The sequence below is a fragment of the Rhineura floridana genome, chromosome 8 (assembly GCF_030035675.1).
Source record: "Rhineura floridana isolate rRhiFlo1 chromosome 8, rRhiFlo1.hap2, whole genome shotgun sequence".
Lineage (NCBI taxonomy): Eukaryota > Metazoa > Chordata > Lepidosauria > Squamata > Rhineuridae > Rhineura > Rhineura floridana.
In genome coordinates, this window is record NC_084487.1 from 9855604 (window position 1) to 9873495 (window position 17892).

The 17892-nt window shown below is 42.7% G+C and overlaps 1 protein-coding gene across 3 annotated transcripts in view; it reads left to right on the top strand.

The window, feature by feature from the left end:
* LOC133390165 (UDP-N-acetylhexosamine pyrophosphorylase-like) overlaps positions 1–17442 on the top strand; it is a 27898-nt gene extending 10456 nt beyond the window's left edge. Inside the window, exons 5-11 of one of the 3 annotated variants that reach the window (XM_061638169.1) lie at positions 1923–2095; positions 5574–5767; positions 7119–7262; positions 8004–8192; positions 9541–9588; positions 15526–15592; positions 16973–17442. In XM_061638169.1, coding sequence (XP_061494153.1) covers positions 1923–2095; positions 5574–5767; positions 7119–7262; positions 8004–8192; positions 9541–9588; positions 15526–15592; positions 16973–17065 — 908 coding nt within the window. In that variant the 3' untranslated portion in view covers positions 17066–17442. The remainder of the gene's footprint in view (positions 1–1922; positions 2096–5573; positions 5768–7118; positions 7263–8003; positions 8193–9540; positions 9589–15525; positions 15593–16972) is intronic. The other 2 variants (XM_061638170.1, XM_061638171.1) reach the window with 2 other exon arrangements.
* Positions 17443–17892: the final 450 nt, after the last annotated feature.

Below are 17892 nucleotides of genomic sequence, written 5' to 3' on the forward strand. Positions count from 1 at the left end.
TAAATCCGCTCCTTGCAATACTGGCAAAAATGCGATTTGCTGTTTAAACTCGGGAATCATCCGCTGTGCCTTCAGGAGTTAGGATGCAATACAGCGGACTTTACAGCTGATGGGCGGTTCTTGGGTGTTTCCCCTGCCCCTTCTCCTTATTCCAGCCAATCACGTATCTGCACTTTTGCGTATGTGCAAGAATAAGCCTGGGAAAATTGAACCAATCATCACAATGGTGGGGTGTTGGGGGGGGGGGTCTGCAACTACTGTGCAGATGCATTTTATTTTTTGCCAGCCTGCAAACTGGGCGGCAACTCTGGGTGAGATCTGCAATGCATAGCAAGCGAGAAAGGGGGGATGGTCGGTTTCAGCCTGCCTCCCAAAGACTTGTCAATTTCATTCTACTTGCTGGGGATTTTGCTTCAAATCAGAAAAGCATACATTCCTTTAAGTGTAATATCCCAAATGCAAACAAGAAAAGGGTGTCAATTTCATTCTCTGGGAAGGCAGGCGTGAAACCGACCAGCAGCCTTTCCTTCTGAGGCGAGAACTCCTTTACAGCCATATTGTGCTTCCTTGCAAAGGGGGAGAGGAGCATACATAATTTTTTTGCTGACCAATTGGTTGATAGGGGGAGGTTTTAGAGGCGGAGCTTGGAAAAAGCAAAAAGAATGTAGGGGTCTTACCGCTGCGTGTGCGGGTGCAAAAAAGCGTTTTTTTTTCCATGGGGAAAGAGTGACCTAAAAGGGAAAGTGAGGACTATCAGATGACAAACCGAATATGGAAACCGTGGATTATCCCGCTCCGTTTGGATAAGCGCTCTCTCTCTCTCTCTGTCTCTCTCTCCCCCTCTCCCCCCCCAACTGTTAGCATTCTGTGTCCACTGAGGATGCTCATTGGACTGTTTTTTACCCTGTGGGTTTCTATTTTATTATTTTTACTTCTGCATACCTTGGGGTTCCCCTTAGTTTGCTGATGTCTTTCTTGTGCTGTTTTCGCTACATAAGACCAGTACTCAGAGTTTAAATTGCTTCATCATCATTCTGGAGAGTAACCTGTTCTTCTCTTCAAACAATTCATACCTTTTTAAGGGGTAAGGGGAGAACACAACATTTATTTTTCTTACACGTGTGTCCTGCTTTTCTTCTTTGATGTAATCCAAAGCAGAATACATGTGGTTCTCAATCGGTCTGTCATTAAGCTGTTGATCAGACCTGCTTAGGTTCAGCAAAATGGTAGCCTTCTGTGCCTTCAGACCACAGCATGTTATTAGAACATGTATATGAAAGAAGGGCTGTAGGCTAGGTGAAGGTGTGCTGTAGAGGCACAGGTTGTCCTTTTTGCAGCAGCCATTGTGGCTGCTTCCGTGTCTCACCTCTTGTCCAGCAAGTCTTGTGATTAATGTATATATTATCTTTGGATTGCCCAACTGGCAGTTAGAACTGAGATGCTATCCCATGTGGAGCCCAGATCATAGCATTGCTTCTCAGCTTTAAAAGCCCTAAATAGGCTTTGCCTGTCCAAAGGGAATGCTTCCTCCCGTGTGGGCCTTGCTGGTCCCTCAGACAAGCTCCAAGTGCCAGCTGCATCTGAGGTAATGTAGGTGACCATAAAGAACAGAGGCTGCCTTTGGTGTAGCTCCATCACTGCAGAACTCTCTCCAGAGAATGGGTCACTTTCTCTGTGGTTTGTGTTGGGAGGAGGGGGGAGAAGCTTTTCTAAAAAAATTGAAAAGCATTTGGAGGAGACGAAATCAAAATTTTCAGAGGTGCTGCTACTAATTTACTTTTTGTGTTATAGCACTAGATTTTTGTTGACAAATGTTAGCTACGATAACTTTGTGTTGGTTAATTCTAGAAGTTGGACAAAAATATTTATTTACATCTATTTATCTGACATACTGAACTGCTTCTTTTTCTCCTCCCCCCAAGATGGCAATGGTGGCCTGTACCGTGCTTTGGGAGCCCATCATATTGTGGAAGACATGGAAATGCGAGGCATTGGCAGCATCCATGTCTATTGTGTTGACAACATTTTGGTAAAAGTGGCTGACCCTCGGTTCATTGGGTTCTGTTTACAGAAGGGAGCAGACTGTGGAGCAAAGGTAACTAGTGTTTACACAGACTGTAGATAATAAGTTGCCCCCCAGCTCCTTTTGCAATCATTATGTTTGGGCAAGTGACTCTGTAAGACCTTGGTGGTGCGAATGCTAGGTGTACAAAACCAGTGTGCTCTTGGTCCCAGAGAATGAGAGAGAAAATGGAGAGATGGTGTACCATAGTGGCTAAGAGGAGAGCTGGTAATCCCCTGGTTCAAATCTCACTTCAGTCACAAACTTGTCAGGTGGCCTTGGGCACCTGTTCTTTCAGGACCAGCCTCTCCATCCACAGTGTATGTATCAGCCTTCGCCAACCTGGTGTCCTCCATATATGTTGGATTTTGATTTTCATCAGTCCCAGCCAATACATCTGGAGGGGACATGGTTGGAAGGTATGATGGATATACATAAGGATATATTATCTCAGCAATACCAATATATGAGGAACAACTCAAAAAGTGCTATATGCAGGTTTTATTAATAGTAATAGTACCTAATCTATTTAATATAGATCTTGATAAACTTAACTGGTGATGTAAGAATATGCAGGCTTTTGAATTCTGTGTAACTCGGAATGGAAAAGCAAGAGTGAACTCACAAATACTTTTGCAGAAATAATAATCTAAGACCTTTATCATTGTTCTGATGTCCCTGTAATGCCTTAGAGCAAAACTTTGGAGGAGAAGCTTTCGAGTAACAGCAACATTCAAGGCAGTAAAAAATCCATTAAATTCATTTAGGAAGGTAAGTAAGATTCAGTTAGGCCCCCCCTGCATCCTTTTTATGGTACATTCATGATGATTAGTACCCTTGATGCTATTGGGGTGGTCACACACGATCCTGATTTCAATACTGTTTGCAAAAGTTTCTGGGCAGTGACACTGCTTCACTTCCACTCAGTTCTTACCATGTTACTTCCTGTTGGAATCTCTTAACTTTTTGTACCATAAATCTTCTGGTTTATTTTTGTTCTGCTTTTGTTGTGCTCTAGCCCCTCCAGACAGCAATAATATGTAATTCCCAGCATTGGGGAAGCATCGCAGAGCAAACTAAAGCAGAATAAATGTACCACTAATGCATTATTTGTGTTGACATGTTGCAGAATTCACTTGCAATAAAACACCCATCTGGAAGGGCCCTTAGAGTGAGATGACTGAGTCAGATGGAGTGAAGGTTTGCATCCATAAGCAAAGAGAGTAGGAAGGATTTAGCGATAATGTCTCATTTGTTCCAGTAATTCACCATTTATTTGATATCTACTTACCAGGATGAAAAATATTACCAAAGAGGATAAATACTGAATGGGATTTTTGTGTGTGTATAAGGCCTACACCCCAAACAAGGAAAAAGGTGGTAGACCTGCCACTAGCAGTTTTGTGTATAATCATAATTCTATATAAATCTTACCCAGAGCAAGCTCTGCTATGCAGCAGATAAGCAGTTCCACTAATAGCCGCAAGTCCTTGCTGAGCAGGTGCTGTCATGCCCTAACCCCCCGCGGGTGCCAGGTGCATGCTTCGGACCCAGTTCCCCACCCTGGGTAGTTGATCCGGAACCCAATTTCCTCCCTTGCCAAGGCTGAGCAAACCAACACCAACCCTGCAAGGTAGAAGATAGGCTGCCACCACCCCTTCTACTGGTTCTCACTCTGAGTCAGGGGAACCCAGAGCCCAGAAATAGGTAAACCAAGAATTCCTAAGGACAAGAGCCAAACAGAAGCCTCTGGTAAAGCCAAAACACACTCTTGGTAGTTTGTGGTCAGCGGTCAAGGTACTGGATCCAGAACCAAAATTGTTCTCACTCAATAATATAATTATTATAATTAATATAATTGCTTTTATATGTATTGATGACTGTCCAGTATTTTACCTATTGTTATTAATGTGATTACATCTGTTATTATTGTATTTTATCTCTTTTAATGTACGTCGCCTAGAGTGGCTAATTGCCAGATAGGCGACAAACAAATTAAATATTATTATTATTATTATTATTATTAATGAACACACAAGGGTAAATAAGAAGTAGCTTTATTAATAAAATATAATTTTATTTATAAGTGCACAATTAATAGCTGCAAAACAATTCCTCAAAACCCACATCCAACCAGGGATTTAGGTAAGACATACAAGAAAGTTCAGACACAACCAAAAATAACTGACCTATTCTACTTACTTGAAGAGGTAGTTGTTGTAAATCTCATCTCTCCTCAGAGAGACATAAGTAGGGTAGTGAAGGCAGTGGAACCCAACACAGGTAACCACCCGTCTAGATAGAACCCAGGGGAACAAAGACTATGGGTCTCACCCCCTATACTTAAGGGAAAAACCCTAGCAACAGTTCACTTTGATTCAGCCAATCAGGGGGGTTCCTAATGAAGTAATTTTCCCGAAGCTTCTTCACTTTTCATGCCTTAACAGGCCCCCCTCCCTTCCTGATCTCAACTCTTCTCAGGCTCGCTTGGCCTTGAGTACCAGGCTGTCCCCAGATAACAGATAACCAGGTGCTCTTCTCCAGCTCTTAATTAGTGGCAGCTGAGCAACAAAACTGAAAAGTTTTCCACTCACACAGAGGCCCATCTCCTCCCAAGATGAAATCCCCACAATTCTCTGCATCTGAGCCATGTTACAATGAACCATTTTGAACAATGTTACAATTTCATGACAGGTGCATTACCACATCCAGTCGATGTTTCATTTGGGCACAAGACACTGCCAGACATGGCACCCCATACCAGTAATAGTCAATATATGTAAAAATGAATAAAGAACTGTGAGCTATATATAAAGAATCATGAGCTATAACAACTGGCTGAATCTTTTCTAAAAAAAAAAAAAAAAAAGTCTGGTGTAAATGTTTTTCCAGTTGATGGTGTCAGTGCTGTGGCAGGACGCCCCCATGTGGTAAAATGGACAGAGATAAAGAGAGATGATTACAATGCAGGAGCGTGCATCTAAAAACTTGTTCTAGTGGTGAAGTTTCCCAGTTTTAAATGATTTGGTTATTGTGAACAAGTTTGCTTTCATTTTGGATGATGGAAGAGTTCTTTGTCACAGAAAATTCTGCATGGTCCTATACCACCCATTTTTTTTGCCTATGATCCTGGAGGCAAGGAGGATGCCAGAACTCTAGACATCCCTCTGACCATAATAAATGCATTAAAATGCTTTCCAAAGCTGGGTTTGATTTTTGCTAAGTGAAGTCTGTTGGTTACTATGCATTTTGATAATATGCATATACCTTACGGTGCAACTACACCCTTTCATCTCGTGAATAGCCTCTTAATTGAATTGTCAGACCTGACTTTTTGAATTTTATTGTCTTTTGATCCCATTATTTACATGTTTTCATCTTCTATACCTGTGCATATTATACTGTCCAACTAAGGATAATGTGCATATGATGAAGTTGACTCTAGTCCACAAAAGCTTATGCCATAATAAATTTGTTGGTTGCAAGACTCCTTCTTGTTATCCTCTGTTAGGTAGTCGAAAAGACCAATCCCACAGAGCCAGTTGGTGTGGTGTGTCGAGTGGCTGGTGTTTACCAGGTGGTGGAGTACAGCGAGATCTCTCTGGCCACAGCACAGAAAAGGAGTCCTGATGGTCGGCTGCTATTTAATGCTGGGAACATAGCCAACCACTACTTCACAATGGAGTTTCTGAAAGACATTGTCAAGTATGGGCATCCTTTAGTCATGAAATGTTGTCCTGCGGGAGTGGTATAACTTTTCCATATATTAATTCTGTATCTGCCATTGCTACCTCCCCTTTGTATTGGAATTTTTCAGTGAACAAGGCCAGTTTATATATGCAACAGAATCAAGTGGCAAATCTTGCTGAACTGTGTCACTTTAGGCTGAAGGTAGGCTGCATGTTGGAATGCTTCTTGGGGTGGAGAGAGAATTGCTATGTCCAAACAGAAACTAGCATGTTAAGAGGAGAATTCGGCTAGGCTTAGCTCCTCCACAGCATGCTACTGCAGGGATGAGGAACCTGTCACCCTCCAAACGATGTTGGACACCAACTTCCACCAGCCCCAGTTACTCTGGCCAAGGGTCAGGGGTGATGCAAGTTGTAATCCAGCAACATCTGGATGGCCGCAGGTTCCATCCCTATGCTACTGTTCTAGGTCTAGGGAGATTTAACGTTAGCCAAATGAAGGGGGGGGAGCTGCAAATACCTCTCTCAAGCCTGAGATGGTACAATTCTGAAAAAAAGTTACCATTTGATTCTACTGTGTTTTCGTACTGTCTCTTTGCAATTATATGTCCCCCTTTCTCATTTTAAAGGCTGAAATGAATGAGAACTAGGGTAACCCTTCTCAGATTTTGAAGCTCAGTGGCACTTGCTTGTGGAATTGACAAGGCTTTTTGTGGGTGCATGATGCTAATCCTACCATAAAGCTCTAACTTCTAGTTTCAGTGTTATTTTGTAGCAATTGGAACGTAAATGTACAAATTTTATTTTTATGACTTCACATGATATGCAGATTGCGTCTAGGCCTAGAAGAGAAATGCTACAGTTCTCATTCAAAAGTAGCAATTTGAATGGTGCCATTAAGAAAATGAAGAGTTAGTGCAGACTTCGGCATGCTGATGCAATGCACTTCCACTGAGATTTGCACCAGATGCTGCTACCTATGTGCTTGTGAAAAGTGGCAGGGATTCCTAACTGCAAAGCTTCTGTAGAAAATGACATCTTTTCCCTTTGCAGCCTAAAGGTAAAGCAAAGCTGGGGACCCGATATCCAGACTTGGGATAGATTGTCTGGATGTCAAAAGTCTGCTGCTGGAAATACATTAATATTCAATGAAAACCTTGGACCTTGATATAACTAAGCAGTTTTATCTCATTCCGTATTGGTTTTCAGCAGCCGTGCAGCCAAATGACTCTCAAACATGGCACAAAGGTGATTGTCTACCCCTGTTCTCTGTCCCCAACTTCTGGTACATGAAGATTTAATTTAGCTAATGGCCCTTGATTCCCTGCATGCTGTGGACTCTGCTAACTCTTACTTTGATGTTTCAGTGTTTATGAACCTCAGCTGCAGCACCACATAGCCCAAAAGAAGATCCCGTACGTAGATATAGCCACTGGGAAGCTTGTGAAGCCAGACAAACCAAATGGGATTAAGATGGAGAAGTTTGTATTTGATATCTTCCAGTTTGCCAAGTAGGTCCTTAGCTGCTGCTTCTTTGTCCATCTAGCTCTGAGAGCATCTTGCATTGTATGTTGTCAACTGGAGTTTGGTGTCTTGTCTTTACAAAACAGCCAATTTTTGGATCTTCACAACTGTAGAATGTTGAAGGTGCTCATAGCTCAATGCGGCATGTAGGCTAGGGAGCTGAGTTGCTTGGAAACTAGTTGAGGCTAGCAAAGAAAGAATTAAGATGATCTTGCAATTCAGAGAGCAGAAAGAAGTATGTTGCATGAGGTGGTGAGAACAGATCGTGACTTAAGGGGCAGGAGCATTAATTCATTCTGAGGCTGTTGTGGCAACTAGTAGCACAGAGGTGGGTGTGGAAGGAGGGCAGGGAACTGGCTTGGACAGGAGGAGGTGACTGGTCAATGCCCTTCCCCTCTGTATACTGAGGCTCTGGTACTAAGGTCTGTTTGCACCCATTGATCTTCATCAGTCCTTGGTGGGTAAGGTTGGACCTGCCCCAGCAATCACTAGAAAGAGGGGGAAACTGTCAGTTTGTGCAGACTTTGAAATCAATGGGTCTTACAAATCCTCACCCCTCTCCTTGGAAACTGATTTCCAGCTACAAGCTTGCATGGTTGAGTGGCTTTGTCTTCTACATAATTTGAAAAGTTTAAGAATCTTCTTGAATGTTGGTTGGCTTCCTTCAGATTTGATGGAAAAATAACGTCTAAAATACTTGACCGATTTCTGATTTGTTTCACATCCAGGAAATTTGTGGTTTATGAAGTGCTGCGAGAAGATGAGTTCTCTCCTTTGAAGAACGCAGACAGCCAAAATGGCAAAGACAACCCCACCACTGCACGGCACTCCCTGATGTCACTGCATCACTGCTGGGTTCTCAATGCTGGTGGCCACTTTGTGGATGAAAATGGAACACGCCTTCCTGCCATTCCCCGGTAACATGATTTTAGCATTACTCTTGCTTTTACATTCCATCCCTGAGTTTGCCCAGTGACAGTGGACGTAATGCCTGCCCACTTGGGAGAGTGTGCAAAAATGGAAGATGTTCCAGTTGACAGGATTCCCAATTGTATTCTGCAGTGGGCTCGCAAGTTCATAATATCCCCTTCTGAGTGCATTAGCATGGCTGAGACAACTACACGATGCGAGGCAGCAATCTTCATTGATGTACTTTGTCATCACAGTTGCATCTATGACATTCTTGAAGGATACATAGACTTAGAGTAGATTTGGGAAGAATGAATGAAACCATAGCACACTCCATGAGTCAAATTGAAGCCAGGATATCCAAGCATTTGAAGAACAGCTCTCCTAGGCTTCATCTTCCTTAAATAGATCTGCCATCCTTACATGTAGGGAGGTACAGGTGATTTGGCCCCTTTAGAATAATGGCAGCAAGCAGGAGACTACAAAATCTCTACACTTCGAATTGTATTTATTTACATAAGCATTTTTGCCCCACTTCTCTACTGAAAAGCCTTGCAGAGCAGCTAACAAGTGAATAAAAAACAAAACAGACTTAAAATCTAAAAAATGTGATAAACAAGGGAAAAAGATGGAGAGGGAAGAGGAAAACAAACACAGGCACCAGTTCTTATAATGACACCTGGAATGAAAACCGTTCAGGAAGAAGAGGAGCTAAAAGCAGCTGGTCTCTCAGAGCCAATTGAGTGACCAAGGCTAATATCTAATTCTTGGGTTGGGGAACAGTTGGGATAACAGCTTCATAATGGTAGACCTTGGAGAGCTGCAGCCAGGTAGAGTAGAAACTGCTTAGCAGATGGGTCACTGGCTCAAGATAAAGCAGACTCACTTGTTCATACTTGAGTGACTCAAAACATTTGATCGTGGGCCTTGTATGATCCATCTCATCAGCGTCCACATTTGGGGGTGGCAGAATTGAGAGTTTAGGTGCATGAGAGTCATAAAGGATCTTGAAACAGGAATATTTGCACCAAGTTCATATGATGACGACAAAGTCTGTTGGAGACTGCTTCTCTTTGTTCTGAAAAAATGACCAAGGTGTCCGTTAAATCTGGCACTGGAATTGAGTGCAGAGGTCTACCAAGCTAACAGTGCGTGCATAACAGTCTGTTAGTCAAAAGCAGCATCCAGCTAACATTCAGTCCAGCAAATGGTGCTTCCAAGGTCCCCTAAGGGTATACTGATGGAACTAGCCCCACCAAACTTTGTATAATGGACTCTCGGAAAGTCTGATGTTTTAGTTTTGGCATATTCCATAACTTCATTTTCTCATTAATCCTATTTCTTCCCATGAGACAGTTGCACTAATGGAACATCAGATGCGATCCAAGCTGATGTCAATCACAAGTAAATATACTATCGTGGGTTGTGAGAAATGCATGGTGATGGGGCTGTGCTTGCGTACTGACTAACAGATCTGCAGCATGCAGGGTCTTAGTGCTCAACCTATGGTTTTTTTTCCTCCCAGGGAGCGGGTGTTTGTTGCTGAAATATACTTGTCTCTCAGGACCTATTGATGGAATGGTAGCCAAGGTGCATGCTGGGAAAGGGTAATGTCTTGACTATAGATTCCTGGAGCTTATTATTATCAGTAACAGCTAGCAACTGAAGCAGGCATTGCTGACAAAGATTCCCAGTGCTGTATATTGCTGCCATTTACCAGGGAGGAGGGGCAAGGCAGCAGGGAGCTCAGTGCAGTATGGGTGCAGTGTTGGAAGGATTGGATTGGCTTGGCTCTGCCCATACCGCACCAAGCTCCCTACTTCCTTGTTGACGTGTGTGCGTTGTTGCGTGAAACAGCATACATTACGTTGGAGTTAAGTTGAGCAAGAAACTTCTTCAGAGCATTAGATCATGTTAAGAGTCTTTATTAAGACATTACGGCCAAAGGCTTAAGAGTAAATACATGTAGAGTTTCTTCAGTCACCCCCCTTCTGGTACATCTCTCTCCAAAGGTAAACACAGAAGACTCAGCTTAACACAGATAGCTGCTAGAACTTTTCCCAGTCTATCGCGATGGTTACCATAGCAACGGCCTTGGCTGTCCGTTCCCAGACTGGGCAAAGACATAACTCCCCCTAGCTACAGTTTTTCAGACTTGATGGAAAACAAACTCAGTGACAGTGCGGTTCAATGGTCAACAATCCCCCCTTTTTCCCATCATGTCTGTAACTCATTACAACAGTAACAACAATACATTTCTCCAATACATCTTGCAATACAGCTTACATTGCAGTACAGTTCAGAACATCTCTGTACATTTAGCTAACACTTTATTCAATCAAACTTTGGCTGAGCACATGTCATATATAACGTGTCAGGATCCATTTCAACCAGTTTGTGCATTCCACGACTGGTCACTAATCCCACAGTGAATCTTTCAGGCGGTTTCAAGCACTAGGACTTTTGCTCTCTCTGCCCCCCCATTTGAGCTGGTACTTGGCACAGCCTGCACAGGAGATTCCATTTCCTCAGCCTTGCGTTTCTTCGATCTACGTTTCCCACAAATGAGCTCATTTAATGCATCCCTGAGAGGAATATGTGTGCCCTCCACCTTTATGTCTGGATTTGACTTAAATGTTTGTGATTGTGTGTCATCTGACCCTGTAAGAATGACTGTTTCCCTTTGATCCCAAGGTTTTTCTGAGACTTTAATGCTTCTGCTCAGAATTAACTGCTGTGTTTCTGACAACCAAACAAATTCTTGTTGTTCTCTGGGTGCAAGCTTGCCTCTTCTTTTTCTCTGTGGAATGTGTACCCGGCTGCTTTGCACTCTCTTAGGCATTAACCTGATTGCATTACATGAAGATTCCATGTGAGCAGTAAATACTGACTGTGTGCCTTTTACAGCTGTCTTTTTACAGCTCTGGCGGTCATTCCCTTTCCGCCCCATTAAACTCAAAGCATCAGCACACTTCACACCCATGGTCATTCTAAACTGCCCCTGTGTCATGAATCCCTGGCAGACAACTTTGCCTCTTCTCTGCACAAAACATTTTCCTCTGTCAAACAAGACTGAAAATTGACAACTCACCAGTTTTCTCACAGACAACATGTTATGATTCAGTTCTGGTACAAACAAACAATCTGACAGTATTCCCAACTTGTCAAATCTCACCAGACCTCGGGCTTCCACAATCTTTTGCGATCCATCAGCTAGTTGCACAAAATCCTGCACGTCTTCTGAAGTGTAAAACAAACTTCTGTCTTTAATATATGGCTTGCCCCGCTTTCAACAATCCAGTCAACAGGTGCTAAAGTTTGTGGCTTCTGTTTACAAACAAAGTTCACACTTCCCTGCTTCAAGCCTCCGTCCCTGGAGTTGCGCTTGACTGCACAGTCTCTTTGAAGATGCCCACGGGCCCCACAGGCATAACAAGCCTTCAGCCGTTGCTGCTTGTAATCCTGTTTGCTTTCGACAGCCTCCTTCGGCACGGCACTTTTCTCCTTTGCCTCCTGCCTCCGCTGCCATTCCTGGGACAAATCCTGCAACGCGTCCCACATCTGTTTAGCCGACGGCTCATCTCTCACACACATCAGTTGAGAATCCGATAGAGCCAAGATTATAAACGCCTGCGCCCTCTGATCTTTGCGCTTCCAGGCCGCGGTCAATACCGCCGGGGGTGGTCCATCTATGATGTCCCATAAATCCTCTTTTATCAGCAAAGCCCGCATCCTCGGCTTCCAGCTGCCATAATTCTTTTCATTAAGTCGTTCCATCGGCAAGCCTCCCCCAGACAGGTTTACAGCCATGTTGCTCACCTCTGTCTGGCACAATCAATCAAGCTGCCCTCTGGAACTCCATCTGCCATTCAGACCAGCAACTTACTCCTGTGTAATGCGCTGTGGATCTGGGCCCATAACCCTGTTGACGTGTGTGCGTTGTTGCGTGAAACAGCATACATTACGTTGGAGTTAAGCTGAGCAAGAAACTTCTTCAGAGCATTAGATCATGTTAAGAGTCTTTATTAAGACATTACGGCCAAAGGTTTAAAAGTAAATACATGTAGAGTTTCTTCAGTCACCCCCCTTCTGGTACATCTCTCTCCAAAGGTAAACACAGAAGACAACCTCTCAGTTCAGAGGCAATACACAGAAGACTCAGCTTAACACAGATAGCTGCTAGAACTTTTCCCAGTCTATCGCGATGGTTACCATGGCAACGGCCTTGGCTGTCCGTTCCAAGACTGGGCAAAGACATAACTCCCCCTAGCTACAGTTTTTCAGACTTGATGGAAAACAAGCTCAGTGACAGTGCGGTTCAATGGTCAACATTCCTTGCCCCTCCCTCTTGATAACTGACAGCAACATGTTGGGAAACTAGGTCAGCAATGCTGCCTCCATGCCACTCTGCTGGCTGCTACTGATTATTATTATGGTTAAAATTGAAGAGTAACTTGGCCGCATTCCTCCGGGGAGTCTGTAAATCTGCAAGGCTTAACTGAGAGCTGACTTACTTTTGAAGTAGATGTGTATACCATTGCACTGTAATGTTAACTATACAGTGAATTCTTAATGAGTGCCTGGACATCAGCTCCTGCACAGCAGGAGACAGGCCTAAGCCTCTTTGCAGTCTTCACATTTTGCATTTGCCATTTGGGAAGGGGCTTCTTTAACATCCACCCTCACTTATTTTGTAGTAGTATTTGCAGAAAATAACTTCTAGGGAGTACTTGATCTCAGATGAACCCACCACAGCAAAGATGCATCCTGGTTGCGAGGATCAAAGGAAGGGCAAACATAGAGATTCCAAGGACTGCTAGATAAAAAGACAGAAGCAGGAAAAGTGCAATAAATGGGAGAGGAAAACAGCTCTCTAGGCGTCTGAACAACTAACTTATCAGTCACAACTCTGACTTCACTCATTGTCTAAAAACACTGACAGGTAGGAGCACCCAGGCTGGCTCATTTCACAGAAATTACTTAGAACACTTTCTGTACATTTTCCTTCGTAACTTTTTTCTAGGAGGGCTAGGGACTTTTTTTTTTAAATGAAAACCTAGAGTCTAGGGGCCCTTCCTTGTGCCCCACTGAATGCTTTAGCAACTCCTGGATGAGACTAGAAAAAATGCAGTGCTTCATAGATATGGAAATGCTAGAAGGTGTGATAAATGAAGCAAACCAAAGGTTTGCAGAATGTCACCAAGTAAACCTGCAGTCACAGTCAGAGTAGCTGGGACCTGTGTGTGTGTGTATAGAGAGAGTGCTTAATCTAAAGAGAGCCCTGAAATTATTGGACTTGGATTATTACTATACTTGTTCAGCCACAGCATATTTCATTGTGCCTTATGCTGTCCTGCCATGCATGAAAGAGTCGTATACAGGAATGTCTTAAGAGATGTGTAGATTCTGCTGCTCTAGAAGCAGCTTATGTTTGGGGGGGGTCCTTATTTGTTCTTTTAAACTGAGAATGAGTTTTGTAGCTCATTCCAGATTTTATGTAGACAATAAAAAATGACTAATAATAACCCAAGACTTCCCGACAGAACTGGTGAATTTCACCGCTCTGGAAGTAGTTTCTGTAGTTCATAGGTCTATCCTAAGCATAGGTTTGCTTAAAACACAAACCTGTGTGGGAGTGAATGTGAGCAATCACTAGAGGCCCACAGATAGAGGCTGGCTAATAAGCCAATCCAGTATTTGTCCTTGCCACCAATTTTTCTTCCACATACCCCAAAATCTTCTGGCAAGTGGGGAGGGGGGGAAGGGCCTGTCTTATTTGCCCTGTGGAGAAACTCCTCCTCTTTTGTACATTCTTAAAACTTCAGCACAATGCATATATCTCTGTCAAGCCCTCTGCACTGGGGAAGAGATGGAGTCTTCCCTTCCCTATGCTGTGGCTTGCAGAAGAGAGTAAAAGTATGTCTCCTGCTGCTTCTGTGTTGGCACAAATGAGATAAAACCCCTCAAGCCTGGTGTGCCTGTCCAGTTGAGGAAATCCCTTTCTGCCAGGCACCCACAAATCCACTCTCTGGGGGGTGAATACCTCTGGCCAGAAACTCCCAGTCTCCTTTGACAGGCATTCACTTGCAGTGCAGTTTGGAGAAGATAAGAAGCAAAGGAGTATCTTGCTGTTTTTCCACTCCTCCAAATCTCCACAAGTAAGAGAAGGCTCCTTCCTCAAGCTTTCTCTGTTTGCCAGAGTGCTCAAGGAAGAAAAAAGGATTTGTCTCAGTTGTGTTGTACTTGGAAAATGCCAGTTTCTCCTGCTGTTTCTTTTTCACAACTGCATCGGAAGGGAGAGAAATTCTGGTGGGGGTGAGGGTTGTTGCAAGGGAGAATAAATAGGACAGCTTGGTGTTAGATAACTTCATATGTTCTACCTTGTTTGTTTTACTGCTAGGCCGGGCTGATAACTTGACTTGGAACAAAGTGGTTATGAATTTCTTGATTGTGAAGAGACCTTTATGGGCCGCTTCAAACATTTTTTGCGTAATGGCCTACATGGAAAACACTTCAGTGTAGGAAAAGCCACAAGCACTGTAGCTTGCCACTATGTGAACAAGTTTGTATCCTTTTTTTCTATTTTGAAATACTTTCTAAATAGAAAACCCACAGGGCTGTCAGTCATCTGCCTCTGAATGGATTGATTTTATTGTTAAATTAAAATAATTTGCACAGTTCCAAAACCTTAACAGCCAGCTACCCTTCATGGTGAGAAGGCAAGGCCATTTTACAAAAAAATAATAATTCTGTATTACACTAACATACCAGAACCAAAATGCCACCCTCAAACATAATGGCATGCTCTTCACTCTTAGACTTGCTAATTTAAACTTTGTCCCCCTCAGACTGGCCAACTAAATCTTTATAGTTGCCTGATCTATAGTTGTTAAATTGCACAACCCTAGAGATCCATAATGTTTGAAGTGGTCTGAAGATGGAAAGCAGAGTGCTTAAAATGATGTGTTGGAGTGATTATTTGCTACTTGTCTGCTCAGTTTAACTTCGTTGCTCACGAATAAAAGGGTATGTGTGTGCAGGGGTGCCTGGGGTTTTATATATTGTACTTCCTCTTCCCAGATGCTGCTAGCACATCTCTATTGTGTGTTTTAACCAGCTCAGAGTGCATGCTTAACTAATACCTCTGGATTCAGGTGATGGAGCTGTTGCGTGGGCACCATCTTGGTTCTTCATTGTTGCCGAACTGCTTCTTTGGCAGGTGCTTAGCAAGATGCTAATCCTTTAACATAGTGCCAAAGAGTGACCTTCCAAATTCAGGCACGTGTATCTCTTGCCTAATTTGTTTGTGGTTCTCTCTCTCCCCCCTCTTTTCTTCCTTAGTTTGAAAGATGCCAGTGACTTGCCAATTCAGTGTGAGATTTCTCCTCTTGTGTCCTACGGGGGTGAAGTAAGTTGCTATGGTCTTCTCTGTATCTCTCTTTCCCCACCTCACTCCAGTTTAAACTTGTGAGTATCCTGTCCTAATGCTCGACTGCAGAGCTTAAACATCAGGTGCAATCCCCTGGGAAGGTCTTCTGTGCAAGCCCTACCTCTGGTGCCTGTCCATCCTTGTCACTGAAACTGAGAATGGGTAAGGTGAGCCTAGAGCACCTGGCATAATGAGCCATTCTACCTTATAGGTGCATGGGTGGATTTGAAATGGATAGTTAGCTGAAGGGACAATAACGTCTGTTTTATCTGGCTAGCCAAGCAGTGGTGTAACTGGAACTCATGCCAAAAGCACCCCTAGGTAACTATTTGTGTTCCTAGTATTTGGGGGCGGGTGAGGAGGAGGGTATATTAACCCATATATTTTGAAGGTTGTGAAATACATTTTGAGTGCTTGTGTGGCAAAGTGGTTAATAAACCAGATAAGACACATTGGGTTATATTCAACTCGGAACGTAAGTTAGTCATGCTGATTAACTTCAGTGGGTCTACTCTGAGTAGGGCTAGCATTGAATACCATCCATTATTACTATAGTGATTACCTATTTTATACTTATGGACGGGCAATTTATATGGTCATATGTAAAACTGCTGCTTATTCTGGTGAAACTGGATTTTACTCTGCTTTGCTTGTAATCTAATTTTCTGATTTCTAGGGAAGTTTTCTGACTGTTTACTACTACTTGCTATGGGGCTTTTAGATTGTGTTTACACTCTGTGTGTCTTATATTATTAGAAATCAGCATTGCAGATAAGCCCACAAACATTTATTAGCCTGTTCTTACAAGCACCAGATGACCAGGAGTCCTAAATCTAAGGCACTAATTTGTAAAGCTTCCATATATGATGGAAACTCTTGCCTTGCCACAGACAACTAGCCAAGAGACTATTTATTTGTTGTTAGACTGCCTTGAGGGGCTTTGATCAAAACAACAGTCTAGACATTTTAAAAATGCCTATTCAGTTGTGCAAGAGGGGTGACAAAGTTTAATTATGCTTTTCCAGCCACTTATACTGTATTGTACATGGAAGATAAATGACTTATTCTAAGCTTGAAGCTTTAAATGATCCAAGTGTTCCTAACATTCTTATCTCATTTATCCCTATAATCTCCTAAATGGAGGTCATTAATACTTTATGTGCAGAAATGAAGTTGAATTGTTTATTTAAGACAACCCTTAATTCTTGTTCTTGATTGAACAGGAATTTGAACCTGGCACTCAAGTTCAAGTTCAAAGCTGCACACTGAATTGCACTTAGGTTTTGACTAGCAAACCTTTAATGCTACTAAATATGTTGTGCCGAGTTTCTGAATATCTGCTACTGCTTATTTTGCTAGGGTCTGGAGGAGTTTGTGAAGGACAAAGAATTCCACGCCCCTTTGATTATTGACAGAAGTGGAGTCCATGAATTGGTGAAGAATGGGTTGTGAGATCACCCTGATCATCTTTCTGGTTCGGAATTGCTTGTGAACCTTTCTTGTCAGACTGTGAATATTCAAGTGAAGGTTTCAGTATCGCCCCATGGGTTTTTCATTTAACGAGCTTCCTCAAAATCCAGGAGTTTGTTGCAGTAAGAAAGGATGTAGTCGTTTTTCCTCCTGGCATCTTGGTGGCATCTATAACTTTAACTTTTTTAAAAAAGTTAACACTTAAAATAGCAGAGATGCTGCGTTTCAAGCTACAGTGCTTCAAGACACCTGCATTTTGTATCAAATCCTATAGTATACCTGTGAAAAGTCATTATGGTACGGGGGTTGATTTGGAGATTAATCTGAAATTTTATTTTTTTCAAATATATGTGAATATATATGTGTGTGCTGCCCACATTCTTTCTATTAACAGCTGTATCTTACAGAGGTTGCACAGCTGAAATAATAGGGAAGGAATGAAACTGGATTACATTGTCATTTTCCCCCAAACACTGTTTCCTCAAACTTCTTGAACTCTCTTTTAAATATACACTCTCTTCTAGGGAGTGCAGGGGCTGATCCAGTATCAGCCACATGAGATCACATAAGGGTTTGTTGCGATAATCATGGGGGACTGGAATGCAAAACTAGGGAACAGAGAAGAACTAGGAATTGTGGGGAAATGGGGCCTAGGAGACAGAAATGAAGCAGGAGAAAGACTTATTGAATTCTGTGAAGCCAATAATTTGTTTCTTGCAAACACATTTTTTGAACAACCGAAAAGACTACTGTACATGTGGACATCACCAAATGGCCAATATAGGAATCAAATTGATTATATAATTGGT